Source organism: Hyla sarda, chromosome 7, assembly GCF_029499605.1.
Source record: "Hyla sarda isolate aHylSar1 chromosome 7, aHylSar1.hap1, whole genome shotgun sequence".
Lineage (NCBI taxonomy): Eukaryota > Metazoa > Chordata > Amphibia > Anura > Hylidae > Hyla > Hyla sarda.
The window spans coordinates 6,877,224-6,900,629 of record NC_079195.1 but is presented as its reverse complement, the minus strand read 5'-3'; the positions used below and the strand labels follow the sequence as shown (position 1 = coordinate 6,900,629).

The 23,406-nt window shown below is 35.0% G+C and overlaps 1 protein-coding gene across 2 annotated transcripts in view; it reads left to right on the top strand.

Annotated features, from left to right (window-relative positions):
• AXDND1 (axonemal dynein light chain domain containing 1) overlaps nt 1-23,406 on the top strand; it is a 163,623-nt gene that overhangs the window by 1,130 nt on the left and 139,087 nt on the right. For both annotated transcript variants that reach the window (XM_056529377.1, XM_056529378.1), the window contains exon 2: nt 5,459-5,637. In XM_056529377.1, coding sequence (XP_056385352.1) covers nt 5,459-5,637 — 179 coding nt within the window. The remainder of the gene's footprint in view (nt 1-5,458; nt 5,638-23,406) is intronic.

Below are 23,406 nucleotides of genomic sequence, written 5' to 3'. Positions count from 1 at the left end.
ATATTGTGTTATATTGTATTATATTGTATTATACTGTGTTATATTGTATTATATTGTATTATATTGTGTTATATTGTATTATATTGTATTATACTGTGTTATATTGTATTATATTGTATTATATTGTGTTATATTGTATTATACTGTATTATACTGTGTTATATTGTGTTATATTGTATTATACTGTGTTATATTGTATTATATTGTATTATACTGTGTTATATTGTATTATATTGTATTATATTGTGTTATATTGTATTATATTGTGTTATATTGTATTATACTGTGTTATATTGTGTTATGTTGTGTTATATTGTGTTATATTGTGTTATATTGTATTATATTGTGTTATATTGTATTATATTGTATTATACTGTGTTATATTGTGTTATATTGTGTTATGTTGTGTTATATTGTGTTATATTGTATTATATTGTGTTATATTGTATTATATTGTATTATACTGTGTTATACTGTGTTATATTGTGTTATGTTGTGTTATATTGTATTATATTGTATTATACTGTGTTATATTGTGTTATGTTATGTTATATTGTGTTATATTGTATTATGTTGTGTTATATTGTATTATATTGTATTATATTGTATTATACTGTGTTATGTTGTGTTATATTGTGTTATATTGTATTATATTGTGTTATATTGTATTATATTGTATTATACTGTGTTATACTGTGTTATATTGTGTTATGTTGTGTTATATTGTATTATATTGTATTATACTGTGTTATATTGTGTTATGTTATGTTATATTGTGTTATATTGTATTATGTTGTGTTATATTGTATTATATTGTATTATATTGTATTATATTGTATTATACTGTGTTATGTTGTGTTATATTGTATTATACTGTGTTATATTGTGTTATGTTGTGTTATATTGTATTATATTGTGTTATGTTGTGTTATATTGTGTTATGTTGTGTTATATTGTGTTATGTTGTGTTATATTGTATTATGTTGTATTATACTGTGTTATATTGTGTTATGTTGTGTTATATTGTGTTATGTTGTGTTATATTGTGTTATGTTGTGTTATATTGTATTATATTGTGTTGTGTTATGTTTTGTTATATTGTGTTATATTGTGTTATATTGTGTTATGCTGTGTTATGTTTTGTTATATTGTATTATATTGTGTTATGTTTTGTTATATTGTATTAGATTCTGTTATGTTATATTGTGTTTTATTATATTGGTTTATCTTGTATTGTATTGTTATGTTGTGTTATATTCTGTTATGCTGTGTTATATTGTGTTATGTTGTGTTGTTATATTGTATTTTAGTGTGTTATATTGTGTTATGTTGTGTTATGTTATATTGTATTATATTGTGTTATGTTTTGTTATGCTGTGTTATTGTGTTATGTTGTGTTATGTTGTGCTATGCTGCGTTCTATTATGTTATATTGTGTTATGTTGTGTTACATTGTATGTTCTTTTATGCTGTGCTATATTGTGTTATATTGTATTCTGTTGTGTTATGTTATATTGTATTATATTGTGTTATGTTCTGTTATGCTGTGTTTTATTGTGTTATGTTGTGCTATGCTGTGTTCTATTATGTTCTATTATGTTATGTTTTGTTATACTGTGTCATATTGTATTATATTGTGTTATGTTTTGTTATATTGTATTATATTGTGTCATGTTGTGTTATGTTTTGTTTTATGTTTTGTTATATTGTATTATATTGTGTTATGCTGTGCTATATGGTATTATATTTTGTTATGTTGTGTTACATTGTGTTAGGTTGTGTTATATTGTGTTTTGTTGTATTGTGTAACATTGTATTATAGTGTGTTATGTTGTTTTATGTTATGTTACATTGTGTTATATTGTTTTTTGCAGTGTAATATTGTGTTAGGTTGTGTTATGTTGTGTTGCAGCTGTTATATTGTGGTAAAGTGTACCTGTTGCTAACAAAAACTTTTGATATACTTGTAATATAAATAAATTAAAACATTTTGATATTTTTGGGTGAAAAATTCCTGTCCCCGCAGATATTTCCTGTGTGTCTCTATGAGGAGACCAAATACAGGAAGTGAGGGCGGGACAAGCAGGGCTCTGTGCAGGCTCCTGATTGTCAATCATCCTGATATGTAGCGCCTCACTGCACAGAGCCCTGCTTGTCCTCAGTGTACAGAGCCCTACTTGTCCTCGGTGTACAGAGCCCTGCTTGTCCTCGGTGCACAGAGCCCTGCTTGTCCTCAATGTACAGAGCCCTGCTTGTCCTCGGTGCACAGAGCCCTGCTTGTCCTCAGTGTACAGAGCCCCGCTTGTCCTCAGTGTACAGAGGCCTGCTTGTCCTCAGTGTACAGAGCCCTGCTTGTCCTCAGTGTACAGAGCCCTGCTTATCCTCAGTGTACAGAGCACTGCTTGTCCTCAGTGTACAGAGCCCTGTTTGTCCTCAGTGTAGAGCCCCGCTTGTCCTCAGTGTAGAGCCCCGGTTGTCCTCAGTGTAGAGCCCCGCTTGTCCTCAGTGTACAGAGCCCCGCTTGTCCTCAGTGTACAGAGCCCTGCTTGTCTTCAGTGTACAGAGCCCTGCTTGTCCTCAGTGTACAGAGCCCTGCTTATCCTCAGTGTACAGAGCACTGCTTGTCCTCAGTGTACAGAGCCCTGCTTTTCCTCCAGCGTACAGAGCCCCGCTTTTCCTCAGTGTACAGAGCCCTGCTTGTCCTCAGTGTACAGAGCCCTGTCTGTCCTCAGTACACAGAGCCCTGCTTTTCCTCAGTGTACAGAGCCCTGCTTGTCCTCAGTGTACAGAGCCCTGTCTGTCCTCAGTACACAGAGCCCTGCCTGTCCTCATGTATACAGAGCCCTGCTTGTCCTCAGTGTACAGAGTCCTGCTTGTCCTCATATGTTCAGAGCCCTGCTTGTCCTCAGTGTACAGAGCCCTGCTTGTCCTCAGTGTACAGAGCCCTGTCTGTCCTCAGTACACAGAGCCCCGCTTGTCCTCAGTGTACAGAGCCCTGCTTGTTCTCACTGTACAGAGCCCAGCTTGTCCTCGGTGTACAGAGCCCTACTTGTCCTCATGTGTACAGAGCCCTGCTTGTCCTCAGTGTACAGAGCCCTGCTTGTCCACAGTGTACAGAGCCCTGCTTGTCCTCAGTGTACAGAGCCCTGCTTGTCCTCAGTGTACAGAGCCCTGCTTGTCCTCAGTGTACAGAGCCCTGCTTGTCCTCAGTGTACAGAGCCCTGCTTGTCCTCAGTGTACAGAGCCCTGCTTGTCCTCAGTGTACAGAGCTCTTCTTGTCCTCAGTGTACACAGTCCTGCTTGTCCTCACTGCATAGAGCCCTGCTTGTCCTCCGTGTACAGAGCCCTGCTTTTCCTCACTGTATAGAGACCCGCTTGTCCTCACTGCACAGAGCCCTGCTTGTGCTCAGTGTATAGAGCTCTGCTTGTCCTCACTGTACAGAGCCCTGCTTGTCCTCAATTTACAGAGCCCTGCTAGTCCCTAGTGTACAGAGCCTTGCTCGTCTTCAGTGTACAGAGCCTTGCTTGTCCTCAGTGTACAGAGCCCTGCTTGTCCTCAGTGTACAGAGCTCTTCTTGTCCTCAGTGCACACAGTCCTGCTTATCTTCACTGCACAGAGCCCTGCTTGTCCTCCGTGTACAGAGCCCTGCCTGTCCTCCGTGTACAGAGCCCTGCTTGTCCTCAGTGTATAGAGCCCTGCTTGTCCTCATTGCACAGAGCCCTGCTTGTTCTCAGTGTATAGAGCTCTGCTTGTCCTCACTGTACAGAGCCCTGCTTGTCCTCAGTGTACAGAGCCCTGCTTGTCCTCAATTTACAGAGCCCTGCTAGTCCCCAGTGTACAGAGCCTTACTCTTCCTCAGTGTACAGAGCCCTGCTTGTCCTCAGTGTATAGAGCCCTGCTTGTCCTCAGTGCACAGAGCCCTGCTTGTCCTCAGTGTACAGAGCCCTGCTTGTCCTCAATTTACAGAGCCCTGCTAGTTCCCAGTGTACAGAGCCCTGCTTGTCCTCAGTGTACAGAGCCCTGCTTGTCCTCAGTGTACAGAGCCCTGCTTGTCCTCAGTGTACAGAGCCTTGCTTGTCCTCAGTGTACAGAGCCCTGCTTGTCCTCAGTGCACAGAGCCCTGCTTGTCCTCAGTGTACAGAGCCCTGCTTGTCCTCAATTTACAGAGCCCTGCTAGTTCCCAGTGTACAGAGCCCTGCTTGTCCTCAGTGTACAGAGCCCTGCTTGTCCTCAGTGTACAGAGCCCTGCTTGTCCTCAGTGTACAGAGCACTGCTTGTCCTCAGTGTACAGAGCACTGCGTGTCCTCAGTGTACAGAGCCCTGCGTGTCCTCAGTGTACAGAGCCCTGCTTGTCCTCAGTGTACAGAGCCCTGCTTGTCCTCAGTGTACAGAGCCCTGCTTGTCCTCAATGTACAGAGCCCTGCTTGTACTCAGTGCACAGAGCCCTGCTTGTCCTCAGTGTACAGAGCCCTGCTTGTCCACAGTGTACAGAGCACTGCTTGTCTTCAGTGCACAGAACAGACCCCTCCACACTACAGACCTCAGACCAGACCGCTGCATACTACAGACTACACACCCCAGACCAGACCCGTCCATACTACAGACATTACCCCTCCATATTACAGACCCCAGACCTTACCCCTCCTTATTACAGACCCCAGACCTTACCCCTCCATATTACAGACCCCAGACCTTACCTTTCCAAACTATAGACTCCAGACCAGACCCCTCCATATTACAGACCCTAGACAAGACCCCTCCATACTACAGATCACAGACCAGACCCCTCTAAACTACAGACCTCAGACCAGGCCCCTCCATACTACAGACCCTAGATCTTACCCTTCCATACCATAGACCCCAGACCAGACCCCTCCATGCTACACACCCCAGACCTTAACCTTCCATACTACAGACCCCAGACCAGACCCCTCCATACTACAGACCCCAGACCAGACCCCTCCATATCTACAGACCCAAGAACAGACCTCTCCATACTACAGACCCCAGACCAGACCTCTCCATACTACAGACCCCAGACCAGACCTCTTCAAACTACAGACCCCAGAACAGACTGCTCCACACTACAGACCTCAGACCAGATCCCTCTATACTACAGACCTCAGACCATATCCCTCTATACTACAGACCTCAGACCAGATCCCTCTATACTACAGACCTCAGACCAGATCCCTCTATACTACAGACCTCAGAGCAGAGAGAGAGAGTTCCACATAGAATTGCCCGCCTCCCCACCTCCTATTTGGAGCACCAGGGGGCAGTAGAACTATATTCTCCCAATATATGGGGGTCATGCAGGGGAAATTACAGTAACAAAGTTACAGGAAGTTATTGCATTTCTTAGGTGTAGTAAAATCTGTCAATCCAATCAGGAAAGTTTGTGCCCCTCCCCCATTACATCACCCTCCTAACCCGTCTCTCTTTGCTTTTCCGTAGATATAGCACTCATTCAGGATAAAGTGATCAATCAGGAACCATCTCGGGCCCTTTCTACACGTGAACAGAATGACTTCATCCCAGAGGAACTTCTTCAGGTTCTCATCTCGACTGCACAAGGGGCCGAGAGGCCGGAAGGGGGTCACATAAAGAAAACGGGGCGTCTGAAGGACGGAAAGGTGAGACCGGGCTGATAGATAAGATATCACTCCATCTGTACGGATACTTCACTGCACACATAGTGGTGCAAAACTACAACTCCCAGCATGCCCAGACAGCCAAAGGCTGTCCGGGCATCCTGGGTGTTGTCATTTTGCAACAGCTATTTTGCAAGTTCACAATTATTACTTTAATCCTGTACTTTAAGTCTGTATCCACTTTTGCTCTCTCTGTCACTATATACAGCGGGTGAAATAAGTATTGAACACGTCGCTATTTTTCTCGCTAAATATATCTGCAAAGGCGCTATTGACACAAAACGTTAACCAGATGTTGGCAACGACCCAAGTAATCCATGCATACAAAGAAACCAAAACAAATAAGATCAGTGATTAAAGTTATGTGTAATGATGTGAAATGACACAGAAAAAAAGGTATGAAGGAAGGGGGGTGCAAAAAAGCATGGAAAGCCAAGACAACAGGTGAAATATATCAGTAATTAAAAAGCAGTCCAGCCCCTTGTCAGTGAAAATTACTATCAACGGGTTCAATCCCAACTGATGGCTACAAGAAAGTCTCATTACTGAGAGGTCACACAAGACACATCTCATGATTTGGAAAAACAAAGAGCTGAAGACACGTCTCATGATGGAGAAAAAAAAGAGCTGAAGATACATCTCATGATGGGGAAAAGCAAAAAGCTAAAGACACGTCTCATGATGGGGAAAAGCAAAGAGCAGAAGACATGTCTTATGATGGGGAAAGCAAAGAGCTTAAGATACGTCTCATGATGGGGAAAAACATAGAGCAGAAGACACGTCTCATGACGGGGAAAAGAAAAGAGCTGAAGACACGTCTCATGAAAGGGAAAAGCAAAGATCAGAATACACGTCTCATGAAAGGGAAAAGCAAAAATCTGAAGACACGTCTCATAATGGGGAAAAGCAAAGATCAGAACACACGTCTCGTGATTGGGAAAAGCAAAAATCAGAAGACACTTCTCATGATGGGGAAAAACAAAGAGCTGAAGACGCATCTCATAATGGGAAAATGCAAAGAGCTGAAGACACGTCTCATGATGGGGAAAAACAAAGAGCAGAAAACACGTCTCATGATGGGGAAAAGCAAAGAGCTGAAGACACGTCTCATGATGGGGAAAAACAAAGAGCTGAAGACACAACCTAATTGTAAAACATAACAATGTTGTTGAGATATATGAAGGCTCTAGTACCCTGTTGAACACCTCTGGTCTGGATACAAGATGAGATACGGTTGGGATACATGTAGGCTCTAGTACCCTGTTGGGTGCCTCTAGCCTTGATGCAAGATGAGATACAGTTGGGATAAACAGAGGCTCTAGTACCCTGTTGGGTGCCTCTAGCCTGCATACAAGATGACATACAGAAGGGATACACAGAGGCTCTAGTGCCCTGATGAGCTCCTCTAGTCTAGATACAATGTGAGATACATTTGGGAAACATGGAGGCTCTAGCACTCTGGTAAACTCCTCCAGCTTGGATACAAGACAACATTTGCTTGTTATACATGGAGGCTCTCGCACCTAGTTGGGCTCCTCCAGCTTGGATACAAGACAACATTTGCTTGTTATACATGGAGGCTCTCGCACCCAGGTGGGCTCCTCCAGTTTGGAGACAAGACGAGATTTGCTTGTTATACAGGGGGTTCTAGTACCATGTTGGGTGCCTCGAGCTTGGATATGAGATGAGATACGGTTGGGATACATGGATGCGTACAGGCTTTCTATGGCTTCCTGCACCACATTTGCTCACAGATGTAATGTTGAAGCTGCTCCTCCTCTGTACTGGTGATCTGTTGGGGTTGTCTGTTCTCTATCTGTGGCCTCGTGTAACCTCTGCTCCCTGCACCTTCCAACAGCTACAGCGGCCTAGATGGCGGCCATTTCATCAAAATGACCATCCTGGTTCTTCCAGTCCAGTGATGCCCCTCTCAGAGTCTGGCACCGGGTAAAATGTCTTTGAGAGCGTCATGGAGGCATGTCGGGCAGTCACTGATCTCTCACCAAGAGGTGCACTACCCAGAAGTAGCCTCCGAGAGCCTTTTTATGGGGCAGTGGAGGGAACACTATTTTGCCCTCTTGTAGCAAAACCCAGTGTATAATCAGACCACACCTGTTATCATTGACATCACTGCACGACGTGTTTTGCAGGAATCGGACATTTCTCTCTGATGCATTATTGTTTATATCACTCATAGGGCCCCATTTATACACTCACAGATAAGCTGTTACTGGATACTGTTAAAAAAAAAGAAACATGAAAAGTTTTCTTTCACGCCCCTTAAGACAAGAGAATAAGTAAAACATTTTGGGGCCGGACAACTGTAATAAAATATGGCAATAACTGCTGGAGAGGCCACATGGGGCGCTGTATATAAGGTCACCTTGTATCCTATATGTTACCCTATACTCTGTATATAAGGTCACATTGTATCCTATATGTTACCTTATACTCTGTATATAAGGTCACATTGTATCCTATATGTTGCCTTATACTCTGTATATAGAGTCACATTGTATCCTATATGTTACCTTATACTCTGTATATAAGGTCACATTGTATCCTATATGTTACCTTATACTCTGTATATAAGGTCACATTGTATCCTATATGTTGCCTTATACTCTGTATATAGAGTCACATTGTATCCTATATGTTGCCTTATACTCTGTATATAAGGTCACATTGTATCCTATATGTTACCCTATACTCTGTATATAAGGTCACATTGTATCCTATATGTTGCCTTATACTCTGTATATAAGGTAACATTGTTTCCTATATGTTGCCTTATACTCTGTATATAAGGTCACATTGTATCCTATATGTTACCTTATACTCTGTATATAAGGTCACATTGTATCCTATATGTTACCTTATACTCTGTATATAAGGTCACCTTGTATCCTATATGTTACCCTATACTCTGTATATAAGGTCACATTGTATCCTATATGTTACCTTATACTCTGTATATAGAGTCACATTGTATCCTATATGTTACCTTATACTCTGTATATAAGGTCACATTGTATCCTATATGTTACCCTATACTCTGTATATAAGGTCACATTGTATCCTATATGTTACCCTATACTCTGTATATAAGGTCACATTGTATCCTATATGTTACCCTATACTCTGTATATAAGGTCACATTGTATCTTATATGTTACCCTATACTCTGTATATAAGGTCACATTGTATCCTATATGTTACCTTATACTCTGTATATAAGGTCACATTGTATCCTATATGTTACCCTATACTCTGTATATAAGGTCACATTGTATCCTATATGTTACCTTATACTCTGTATATAAGGTCACATTGTATCATATATGTTACCTTATACTCTGTATATAAGGTCATATTGTATCCTATATGTTACCTTATACTCTGTATATAAGGTCACATTGTATCTTATATGTTACCCTATACTCTGTATATAAGGTCACATTGTATCCTATATGTTACCTTATACTCTGTATATAAGATCACATTGTATCCTATATGTTACCTTATACTCTGTATATAAGGTCACATTGTATCCTATTTGTTACCCTATACTCTGTATATAAGGTCACATTGTATCCTATATGTTACCTTATACTCTGTATATAAGGTCACATTGTATCCTATATGTTACCCTATACTCTGTATATAAGGTCACATTGTATCCTATATGTTACCCTACACTCTGTATATAAGGTCACATTGTATCCTATATGTTACCTTATACTCTGTATATAAGGTCACATTGTATCCTATATGTTACCTTATACTCTGAATATAAGGTCACATTGTATCCTATATGTTACCTTATACTCTGTATATAAGGTCACATTGTATCTTATGTTACCCTATACTCTGTTTATAAGGTCACATTGTATCCTATATGTTGCCTTATACTCTGTATATAAGGTCACATTGTATCCTATATGTTGCCTTATACTCTGTATATAAGGTAACATTGTATCCTATATGTTGCCTTATACTCTGTATATAAGGTCACATTGTATCCTATATGTTACCTTATACTCTGTATATAAGGTCACATTGTATCCTATATGTTACCTTATACTCTGTATATAAGGTCACATTGTATCCTATATGTTACCCTATACTCTGTATATAAGGTCACATTGTATCCTATATGTTACCTTATACTCTGTATATAGAGTCACATTGTATCCTATATGTTACCTTATACTCTGTATATAAGGTCACATTGTATCCTATATGTTACCCTATACTCTGTATATAGGGTCACATTGTATCCTATATGTTACCTTATACTCTGTATATAAGGTCATATTGTATCCTATATGTTACCTTATACTCTGTATATAAGGTCACATTGTATCTTATATGTTACCCTATACTCTGTATATAAGGTCACATTGTATCCTATATGTTACCTTATACTCTGTATATAAGGTCACATTGTATCCTATATGTTACCCTATACTCTGTATATAAGGTCGCATTGTATCCTATATGTTACCCTACACTCTGTATATAAGGTCACATTGTATCCTATATGTTACCCTATACTCTGTATATAAGGTCACATTGTATCCTATATGTTACCTTATACTCTGTATATAAGGTCACATTGTATCCTATGTGTTACCTTATACTCTGTATATAGAGTCACATTGTATCCCATATGTTACCTTATACTCTGTATATAGAGTCACATTGTATCCCATATGTTACCTTATACTCTGTATATAAGGTCACATTGTATCCTATATGTTACCCTATGCTCTGTATATAGGGTCACATTGTATCCTATATGTTACCTTATACTCTGTATATAAGGTCACATTGTATCCTATATGTTACCCTATACTCTGTATATAAGGTCACATTGTATCCTATATGTTACCTTATACTCTGTATATAGAGTCACATTGTATCCCATATGTTACCTTATACTCTGTATATAGGGTCGCATTGTATCCTATATGTTACCTTATACTCTGTATATAAGGTCACATCGTATCCTATATGTTACCTTATACTCTGTATATAGGGTCACGTTGTATCCTATATGTTACCTTATACTCTGTATATAGAGTCACATTGTATCTTATATGTTACCTTATACTCTGTATATAGAGTCACATTGTATCTTATATGTTACCTTATACTCTGTATATAAGGTCACATTGTATCCTATATGTTACCTTATACTCTGTATATAGGGTCACATTGTATCCTATATGTTACCCTATACTCTGTATATAAGGTCACATTGTATCCTATATGTTACCCTATACTCTGTATATAAGGTCACATTGTATCCTATATGTTACCTTATACTCTGTATATAAGGTCACATTGTATCCTATATGTTACCCTATACTCTGTATATAAGGTCACATTGTATCCTATATGTTGCCTTATACTCTGTATATAAGGTCACATTGTATCCTATATGTTGCCTTATACTCTGTATATAAGGTCACATTGTATCCTATATGTTACCTTATACTCTGTATATAAGGTCACATTGTATCCTATATGTTACCCTATACTCTGTATATAAGGTCACATTGTATCCTATATGTTACCCTATACTCTGTATATAAGGTCACATTGTATCCTATATGTTACCTTATACTCTGTATATAAGGTCACATTGTATCCTATATGTTACCCTATACTCTGTATATAAGGTCACATTGTATCCTATATGTTACCCTATACTCTGTATATAAGGTCACATTGTATCCTATATGTTACCTTATACTCTGTATATAGAGTCACATTGTATCCTATATGTTACCTTATACTCTGTATATAAGGTCACATTGTATCCTATATGTTACCCTATACTCTGTATATAGGGTCACATTGTATCCTATATGTTACCTTATACTCTGTATATAAGGTCACATTGTATCCTATATGTTACCTTATACTCTGTATATAAGATCACATTGTATCCTATATGTTACCTTATACTCTGTATATAAGGTCACATTGTATCCTATATGTTACCTTATACTCTGTATATAGGGTTACATTGTATCCTATATGTTACCTTATACTCTGTATATAAGGTCACATTGTATCCTATATGTTACCTTATACTCTGTATATAGGGTCACATTGTATCCTATATGTTACCTTATACTCTGTATATAAGGTCACATCTTATCCTATATGTTACCTTATACTCTGTATATAGAGTCACATTTTATCCTATATGTTGCCTTATACTCTGTATATAAGGTCACATTGTATCCTATATGTTACCTTATACTCTGTATATAGGGTCACATTGTATCCTATATGTTACCTTATACTCTGTATATAAGATCACATTGTATCTTATATGTTATCTTATACTCTGTATATAGGGTCACATTGTATCCTATATGTTACCTTATACTCTGTATATAAGGTCACATTGTATCCTATATGTTACCTTATACTCTGTATATAAGGTCACATTGTATCCTATATGTTACCTTATACTCTGTATATAAGGTCACATTGTATCCTATATGTTACCTTATACTCTGTATATAGGGTCCCATTGTATCCTGTATGTTACTTTATACTCTGTATATAAGGTCACATTGTATCCTATATGTTACCTTATACTCTGTATATAAGGTCACATTGTATCTTATATGTTACCTTATACTCTGTATATAGGGTCACATTGTATCCTATATGTTACCTTATACTCTGTATATAGGGTCACATTGTATCCTATATGTTGCCTTATACTCTGTATATAAGGTCACATTGTATCCTATATGTTGCCTTATACTCTGTATATAGGGTCACATTGTATCGTATATGTTACCTTATACTCTGTATATAGAGTCACATTGTATCCTATATGTTACCTTATACTCTGTATATAAGGTCACATTGTATCCTATATGTTACCTTATACTCTGTATATAAGATCACATTGTATCCTATATGTTACCTTATACTCTGTATATAAGGTCACATTGTATCCTATATGTTACCTTATACTCTGTATACAGGGTTACATTGTATCCTATATGTTACCTTATACTCTGTATATAGGGTCACATTGTATCGTATATGTTACCTTATACTCTGTATATAGAGTCACATTGTATCCTATATGTTGCCTTATACTCTGTATATAGGGTCACATTGTATCGTATATGTTACCTTATACTCTGTATATAGAGTCACATTGTATCCTATATGTTACCTTATACTCTGTATATAAGGTCACATTGTATCCTATATGTTACCTTATACTCTGTATATAAGATCACATTGTATCCTATATGTTACCTTATACTCTGTATATAAGGTCACATTGTATCCTATATGTTACCTTATACTCTATACAGGGTTACATTGTATCCTATATGTTACCTTATACTCTGTATATAAGGTCACAGTGTATCCTATATGTTACCTTATACTCTGTATATAGGGTCACATTGTATCCTATATGTTACCTTATACTCTGTATATAAGGTCACATCTTATCCTATATGTTACCTTATACTCTGTATATAGGGTCACATTTTATCCTATATGTTACCTTATACTCTGTATATAAGGTCACATTGTATCTTATATGTTACCTTATACTCTGTATATAGGGTCACATTGTATCCTATATGTTACCTTATACTCTGTATATAGGGTCACATTGTATCCTATATGTTACCTTATACTCTGTATATAGAGTCACATTGTATCCTATATGTTACCTTATACTCTGTATATAAGATCACATTGTATCCTATATGTTACCTTATACTCTGTATATAGAGTCACATTGTATCCTATATGTTACCTTATACTCTGTATATAAGGTCACATTGTATCCTATATGTTACCTTATACTCTGTATATAAGGTCACATTGTATCCTATATGTTACCTTATACTCTGTATATAGGGTCACATTGTATCCTATATGTTACCTTATACTCTGTATATAAGGTCACATTGTATCCTATATGTTACCTTATACTCTGTATATAGAGTCACATTGTATCCTATATGTTACGTTATACTCTGTATATAGGGTCACATTGTATCTTATATGTTACCCTATAGTCTGTATATAAGGTCACATTGTATCCTATATGTTACCTTATACTCTGTATATAAGGTCACATTGTATCCTATATGTTACCTTATACTCTGTATATAAGGTCACATTGTATCCTATATGTTACCTTATACTCTGTATATAAGGTCACATTGTATCCTATATGTTACCTTATACTCTGTATATAAGGTCACATTGTATCCTATATGTTACCATACTCTGTATATAAGGTCATATTGTATCCTATATGTTACCTTATACTCTGTATATAAGGTCACATTGTTTCCTATATGTTACCTTATACTCTGTATATAGGGTCACATTGTATCCTATATGTTACCTTATACTCTGTATATAAGGTCACATTGTATCCTATATGTTACCTTATACTCTGTATATAAGGTCACATTGTATCCTATATGTTACCTTATACTCTGTATATAAGGTCACATTGTATCCTATATGTTACCTTATACTCTGTATATAAGGTCACATTGTATCCTATATGTTACCTTATACTCTGTATATAAGGTCACATTGTATCCTATATGTTACCTTATACTCTGTATATAGGGTCACATTGTATCCTATATGTTACATTATACTCTGTATATAAGGTCACATTTTATCCTATATGTTACCTTATACTCTGTATATAAGGTCACATTGTATCTTATATGTTACCTTATACTCTGTATATAGGGTCACATTGTATCCTATATGTTACCTTATACTCTGTATATAGGGTCACATTGTATCCTATATGTTGCCTTATACTCTGTATATAAGGTCACATTGTATCCTATATGTTGCCTTATACTCTGTATATAGGGTCACATTGTATCGTATATGTTACCTTATACTCTGTATATAGAGTCACATTGTATCCTATATGTTGCCTTATACTCTGTATATAGGGTCACATTGTATCGTATATGTTACCTTATACTCTGTATATAGAGTCACATTGTATCCTATATGTTGCCTTATACTCTGTATATAGGGTCACATTGTATCGTATATGTTACCTTATACTCTGTATATAGAGTCACATTGTATCCTATATGTTACCTTATACTCTGTATATAAGGTCACATTGTATCCTATATGTTACCTTATACTCTGTATATAAGGTCACATCTTATCCTATATGTTACCTTATACTCTGTATATAGGGTCACATTTTATCCTATATGTTACCTTATACTCTGTATATAAGGTCACATTGTATCTTATATGTTACCTTATACTCTGTATATAGGGTCACATTGTATCCTATATGTTACCTTATACTCTGTATATAGGGTCACATTGTATCCTATATGTTACCTTATACTCTGTATATAGAGTCACATTGTATCCTATATGTTACCTTATACTCTGTATATAGGGTCACATTTTATCCTATATGTTACCTTATACTCTGTATATAAGATCACATTGTATCCTATATGTTACCTTATACTCTGTATATAGAGTCACATTGTATCCTATATGTTACCTTATACTCTGTATATAAGGTCACATTGTATCCTATATGTTACCTTATACTCTGTATATAAGGTCACATTGTATCCTATATGTTACCTTATACTCTGTATATAGGGTCACATTGTATCCTATATGTTACCTTATACTCTGTATATAAGGTCACATTGTATCCTATATGTTACCTTATACTCTGTATATAGAGTCACATTGTATCCTATATGTTACCTTATACTCTGTATATAGGGTCACATTGTATCTTATATGTTACCCTATACTCTGTATATAAGGTCACATTGTATCCTATATGTTACCTTATATTCTGTATATAAGGTCACATTGTATCCTATATGTTACCTTATACTCTGTATATAAGGTCACATTGTATCCTATATGTTACCTCATACTCTGTATATAAGGTCACATTGTATCCTATATGTTACCTTATACTCTGTATATAAGGTCACATTGTATCCTATATGTTACCATACTCTGTATATAAGGTCATATTGTATCCTATATGTTACCTTATACTCTGTATATAAGGTCACATTGTATCCTATATGTTACCTTATACTCTGTATATAGGGTCACATTGTATCCTATATGTTACCTTATACTCTGTATATAAGGTCACATTGTATCCTATATGTTACCTTATACTCTGTATATAAGGTCACATTGTATCCTATATGTTACCTTATACTCTGTATATAAGGTCACATTGTATCCTATATGTTACCTTATACTCTGTATATAAGGTCACATTGTATCCTATATGTTACCATACTCTGTATATAAGATCACATTGTATCCTATATGTTGCCTTATACTCTGTATATAGTGTCACATTGTATCTTTTATGTTGCCTTATACTCTGTATATAAGGTCACATTGTATCCTATATGTTACCTTATACTCTGTATATAAGGTCACATTGTATCCTATATGTTACCTTATACTCTGTATATAAGGTCACATTGTATCCTATATGTTACCTTATACTCTGTATATAAGGTCACATTGTATCCTATATGTTACCATACTCTGTATATAAGATCACATTGTATCCTATATGTTGCCTTATACTCTGTATATAGAGTCACTTTGTATCTTATATGTTACCTTATACTCTGTATATAGGGTCACATTGTATCTTATATGTTACCTTATACTCTGTATATAGGGTCACATTGTATCCTATATGTTACCTTATACTCTGTATATAAGGTAACATTGTATCCTATATGTTGCCTTTTACTCTGTATATAAGGTCACATTGTATCCTATATGTTACCTTATACTCTGTATATAGGGTCACATTGTATCCTATATGTTACCTTATACTCTGTATATAAGGTCACATTGTATCCTATATGTTACCTTATACTCTGTATATAAGGTAACATTGTATCCTATATGTTGCCTTTTACTCTGTATATAAGGTAACATTGTATCCTATATGTTGCCTTTTACTCTGTATATAAGGTCACATTGTATCCTATATGTTGCCTTATACTCTGTATATAGGGTCACATTGTATCCTATATGTTACCTTATACTCTGTATATAGGGTCACATTGTATCTTATATGTTACCTTATACTCTGTATATAGGGTCACATTGTATCCTATATGTTGCCTTATACTCTGTATATAAGGTCACATTGTATCCTATATGTTACCTTATACTCTGTTTATAAGGTCACATTGTATCCTATATGTTACCTTATACTCTGTATATAAGGTCACATTGTATCCTATATGTTACCCTATACTCTGTATATAAGGTCACATTGTATCCTATATGTTACCTTATACTCTGTATATAAGGTCACATTGTATCCTATATGTTACCTTATACTCTGTATATAGGGTCACATTGTATCCTATATGTTACCTTATACTCTGTATATAAGGTCACATTGTATCCTATATGTTACCTTATACTCTGTATTTAGGGTCACATTGTATCCTATATGTTACCTTATACTCTGTATATAAGGTCACATTGTATCCTATATGTTACCCTATACTCTGTATATAAGGTCACATTGTATCTTATATGTTACCTTATACTCTGTATATGAGGTCAAATTGTATCCTATATGTTACCTTATACTCTGTATTTAGGGTCACATTGTATCCTATATGTTACCTTATACTCTGTATATAAGGTCACATTGTATCCTATATGTTACCTTATACTCTGTATATAAGGTCACATTGTATCCTATATGTTACCTTATACTCTGTATATAAGGTCACATTGTATCCTATATGTTACCTTATACTCTGTATATAGGGTCACATTGTATCCTATATGTTACCTTATACTCTGTATATAGTGTCACATTGTATCTTATATGTTACCTTACACTCTGTATATAAGGTCACATTGTATCCTATATGTTACCTTACACTCTGTATATAATGTCACATTGTATCCTATATGTTACCTTATACTCTGTATATAAGGTCACATTGTATCCTATATGTTACCTTATACTCTGTATATAAGGTCACATTGTATCCTATATGTTACCCTATACTCTGTATATAAGGTCACATTGTATCCTATATGTTACCTTATACTCTGTATATAAGGTCACATTGTATCCTATATGTTACCTTATACTCTGTATATAAGGTCACATTGTATCCTATATGTTACCTTATACTCTGTATATAAGGTCACATTGTATCCTATATGTTACCTTATACTCTGTATATAGGGTCACATTGTATCCTATATGTTACCTTATACTCTGTATATAAGGTCACATTGTATCCTAAATGTTACCTTATACTCTGTATATAGGGTCACATTGTATCCTATATGTTACCTTATACTCTGTATATAGGGTCACATTGTATCCTATATGTTACCTTATACTCTGTATATGAGGTCAAATTGTATCCTATATGTTACCTTATACTCTGTATATAGGGTCACATTGTATCCTATATGTTACCTTATACTCTGTATATAAGGTCACATTGTATCCTATATGTTACCTTATACTCTGTATATAGGGTCACATTGTATCCTATATGTTACCTTATACTCTGTATATAGGGTCACATTGTATCCTATATGTTACCTTATACTCTGTATATAAGGTCACATTGTATCCTATATGTTACCTTATACTCTGTATATAGGGTCACATTGTATCCTATATGTTACCTTATACTCTGTATATAGGGTCACATTGTATCCTATATGTTACCTTATACTCTGTATACGAGGTCAAATTGTATCCTATATGTTACCTTATACTCTGTATTTAGGGTCACATTGTATCCTATATGTTACCTTATACTCTGTATATAAGATCACATTGTATCCTATATGTTACCTTACACTCTGTATATAAGGTCACATTGTATCCTATACGTTACCTTATACTCTGTATATAGGGTCACATTGTATCCTATATGTTACCTTATTCTCTGTATATAGTGTCACATTGTATCTTATATGTTGCCTTATACTCTGTATATAAGGTCACATTGTATCCTATATGTTGCCTTATACTCTGTATATAAGGTCACATTGTATCCTATATGTTGCCTTATACTCTGTATATAGAGTCACATTGTATCCTATATGTTGCCTTATACTCTGTATATAGAGTCACATTGTATCCTATATGTTGCCTTATACTCTGTATATAGAGTCACCTTGTATCCTATATGTTGCCTTATACTCTGTATATAGGGTCACATTGTATCCTATATGTTGCCTTATACTCTGTATATAAGGTCACATTGTATCCTATATGTTGCCTTATACTCTGTATATAAGGTCACATTGTATCCTATATGTTGCCTTATACTCTGTATATAAGGTCACCTTGTATCCTATATGTTACCCTATACTCTGTATATAAGGTCACATTGTATCCTATATGTTACCTTATACTCTGTATATAGAGTCACATTGTATCCCATATGTTACCTTATACTCTGTATATAGAGTCACATTGTATCCTATATGTTACCTTATACTCTGTATATAAGGTCACATTGTATCCTATATGTTACCTTATACTCTGTATATAGTGTCACATTGTATCTTATATGTTACCTTACACTCTGTATATAAGGTCACATTGTATCCTATATGTTACCTTATACTCTGTATATAGGGTCACATTGTATCCTATATGTTACCTTATACTCTGTATATAGAGTCACATTGTATCTTATATGTTACCTTATACTCTGTATATAGGGTCACATTGTATCTTTTATGTTACCTTATACTCTGTATATAAGGTCACATTGTATCTTATATGTTACCTTATACTCTGTATATAGGGTCACATTGTATCCTATATGTTACCTTATACTCTGTATATAGGGTCACATTGTATCTTTTATGTTACCTTATACTCTGTATATAGAGTCACATTGTATCCTATATGTTACCTTATACTCTGTATATAGAGTCACCTTGTATCTTATATGTTACCTTATACTCTGTATATAAGGTCACATTGTATCCTATATGTTACCTTATACTCTGTATATAGGGTCACATTGTATCCTATATGTTACCTTATACTCTGTATATAAGGTCACATTGTATCCTAAATGTTACCTTATACTCTGTATATAAGGTCACAGTGTATCCTATATGTTACCTTATACTCTGTATATAGGGTCACATTGTATCCTATATGTTACCTTATACTCTGTATATAAGGTCACATCTTATCCTATATGTTACCTTATACTCTGTATATAGGGTCACATTTTATCCTATATGTTACCTTATACTCTGTATATAAGGTCACATTGTATCTTATATGTTACCTTATACTCTGTATATAGGGTCACATTGTATCCTATATGTTACCTTATACTCTGTATATAGGGTCACATTGTATCCTATATGTTACCTTATACTCTGTATATAGAGTCACATTGTATCCTATATGTTACCTTATACTCTGTATATAAGATCACATTGTATCCTATATGTTACCTTATACTCTGTATATAGAGTCACATTGTATCCTATATGTTACCTTATACTCTGTATATAAGGTCACATTGTATCCTATATGTTACCTTATACTCTGTATATAAGGTCACATTGTATCCTATATGTTACCTTATACTCTGTATATAGGGTCACATTGTATCCTATATGTTACCTTATACTCTGTATATAAGGTCACATTGTATCCTATATGTTACCTTATACTCTGTATATAGAGTCACATTGTATCCTATATGTTACGTTATACTCTGTATATAGGGTCACATTGTATCTTATATGTTACCCTATAGTCTGTATATAAGGTCACATTGTATCCTATATGTTACCTTATACTCTGTATATAAGGTCACATTGTATCCTATATGTTACCTTATACTCTGTATATAAGGTCACATTGTATCCTATATGTTACCTTATACTCTGTATATAAGGTCACATTGTATCCTATATGTTACCTTATACTCTGTATATAAGGTCACATTGTATCCTATATGTTACCATACTCTGTATATAAGGTCATATTGTATCCTATATGTTACCTTATACTCTGTATATAAGGTCACATTGTTTCCTATATGTTACCTTATACTCTGTATATAGGGTCACATTGTATCCTATATGTTACCTTATACTCTGTATATAAGGTCACATTGTATCCTATATGTTACCTTATACTCTGTATATAAGGTCACATTGTATCCTATATGTTACCTTATACTCTGTATATAAGGTCACATTGTATCCTATATGTTACCTTATACTCTGTATATAAGGTCACATTGTATCCTATATGTTACCTTATACTCTGTATATAAGGTCACATTGTATCCTATATGTTACCTTATACTCTGTATATAGGGTCACATTGTATCCTATATGTTACATTATACTCTGTATATAAGGTCACATTTTATCCTATATGTTACCTTATACTCTGTATATAAGGTCACATTGTATCTTATATGTTACCTTATACTCTGTATATAGGGTCACATTGTATCCTATATGTTACCTTATACTCTGTATATAGGGTCACATTGTATCCTATATGTTGCCTTATACTCTGTATATAAGGTCACATTGTATCCTATATGTTGCCTTATACTCTGTATATAGGGTCACATTGTATCGTATATGTTACCTTATACTCTGTATATAGAGTCACATTGTATCCTATATGTTGCCTTATACTCTGTATATAGGGTCACATTGTATCGTATATGTTACCTTATACTCTGTATATAGAGTCACATTGTATCCTATATGTTGCCTTATACTCTGTATATAGGGTCACATTGTATCGTATATGTTACCTTATACTCTGTATATAGAGTCACATTGTATCCTATATGTTACCTTATACTCTGTATATAAGGTCACATTGTATCCTATATGTTACCTTATACTCTGTATATAAGGTCACATCTTATCCTATATGTTACCTTATACTCTGTATATAGGGTCACATTTTATCCTATATGTTACCTTATACTCTGTATATAAGGTCACATTGTATCTTATATGTTACCTTATACTCTGTATATAGGGTCACATTGTATCCTATATGTTACCTTATACTCTGTATATAGGGTCACATTGTATCCTATATGTTACCTTATACTCTGTATATAGAGTCACATTGTATCCTATATGTTACCTTATACTCTGTATATAGGGTCACATTTTATCCTATATGTTACCTTATACTCTGTATATAAGATCACATTGTATCCTATATGTTACCTTATACTCTGTATATAGAGTCACATTGTATCCTATATGTTACCTTATACTCTGTATATAAGGTCACATTGTATCCTATATGTTACCTTATACTCTGTATATAAGGTCACATTGTATCCTATATGTTACCTTATACTCTGTATATAGGGTCACATTGTATCCTATATGTTACCTTATACTCTGTATATAAGGTCACATTGTATCCTATATGTTACCTTATACTCTGTATATAGAGTCACATTGTATCCTATATGTTACCTTATACTCTGTATATAGGGTCACATTGTATCTTATATGTTACCCTATACTCTGTATATAAGGTCACATTGTATCCTATATGTTACCTTATATTCTGTATATAAGGTCACATTGTATCCTATATGTTACCTTATACTCTGTATATAAGGTCACATTGTATCCTATATGTTACCTCATACTCTGTATATAAGGTCACATTGTATCCTATATGTTACCTTATACTCTGTATATAAGGTCACATTGTATCCTATATGTTACCATACTCTGTATATAAGGTCATATTGTATCCTATATGTTACCTTATACTCTGTATATAAGGTCACATTGTATCCTATATGTTACCTTATACTCTGTATATAGGGTCACATTGTATCCTATATGTTACCTTATACTCTGTATATAAGGTCACATTGTATCCTATATGTTACCTTATACTCTGTATATAAGGTCACATTGTATCCTATATGTTACCTTATACTCTGTATATAAGGTCACATTGTATCCTATATGTTACCTTATACTCTGTATATAAGGTCACATTGTATCCTATATGTTACCATACTCTGTATATAAGATCACATTGTATCCTATATGTTGCCTTATACTCTGTATATAGTGTCACATTGTATCTTTTATGTTGCCTTATACTCTGTATATAAGGTCACATTGTATCCTATATGTTACCTTATACTCTGTATATAAGGTCACATTGTATCCTATATGTTACCTTATACTCTGTATATAAGGTCACATTGTATCCTATATGTTACCTTATACTCTGTATATAAGGTCACATTGTATCCTATATGTTACCATACTCTGTATATAAGATCACATTGTATCCTATATGTTGCCTTATACTCTGTATATAGAGTCACTTTGTATCTTATATGTTACCTTATACTCTGTATATAGGGTCACATTGTATCTTATATGTTACCTTATACTCTGTATATAGGGTCACATTGTATCCTATATGTTACCTTATACTCTGTATATAAGGTAACATTGTATCCTATATGTTGCCTTTTACTCTGTATATAAGGTCACATTGTATCCTATATGTTACCTTATACTCTGTATATAGGGTCACATTGTATCCTATATGTTACCTTATACTCTGTATATAAGGTCACATTGTATCCTATATGTTACCTTATACTCTGTATATAA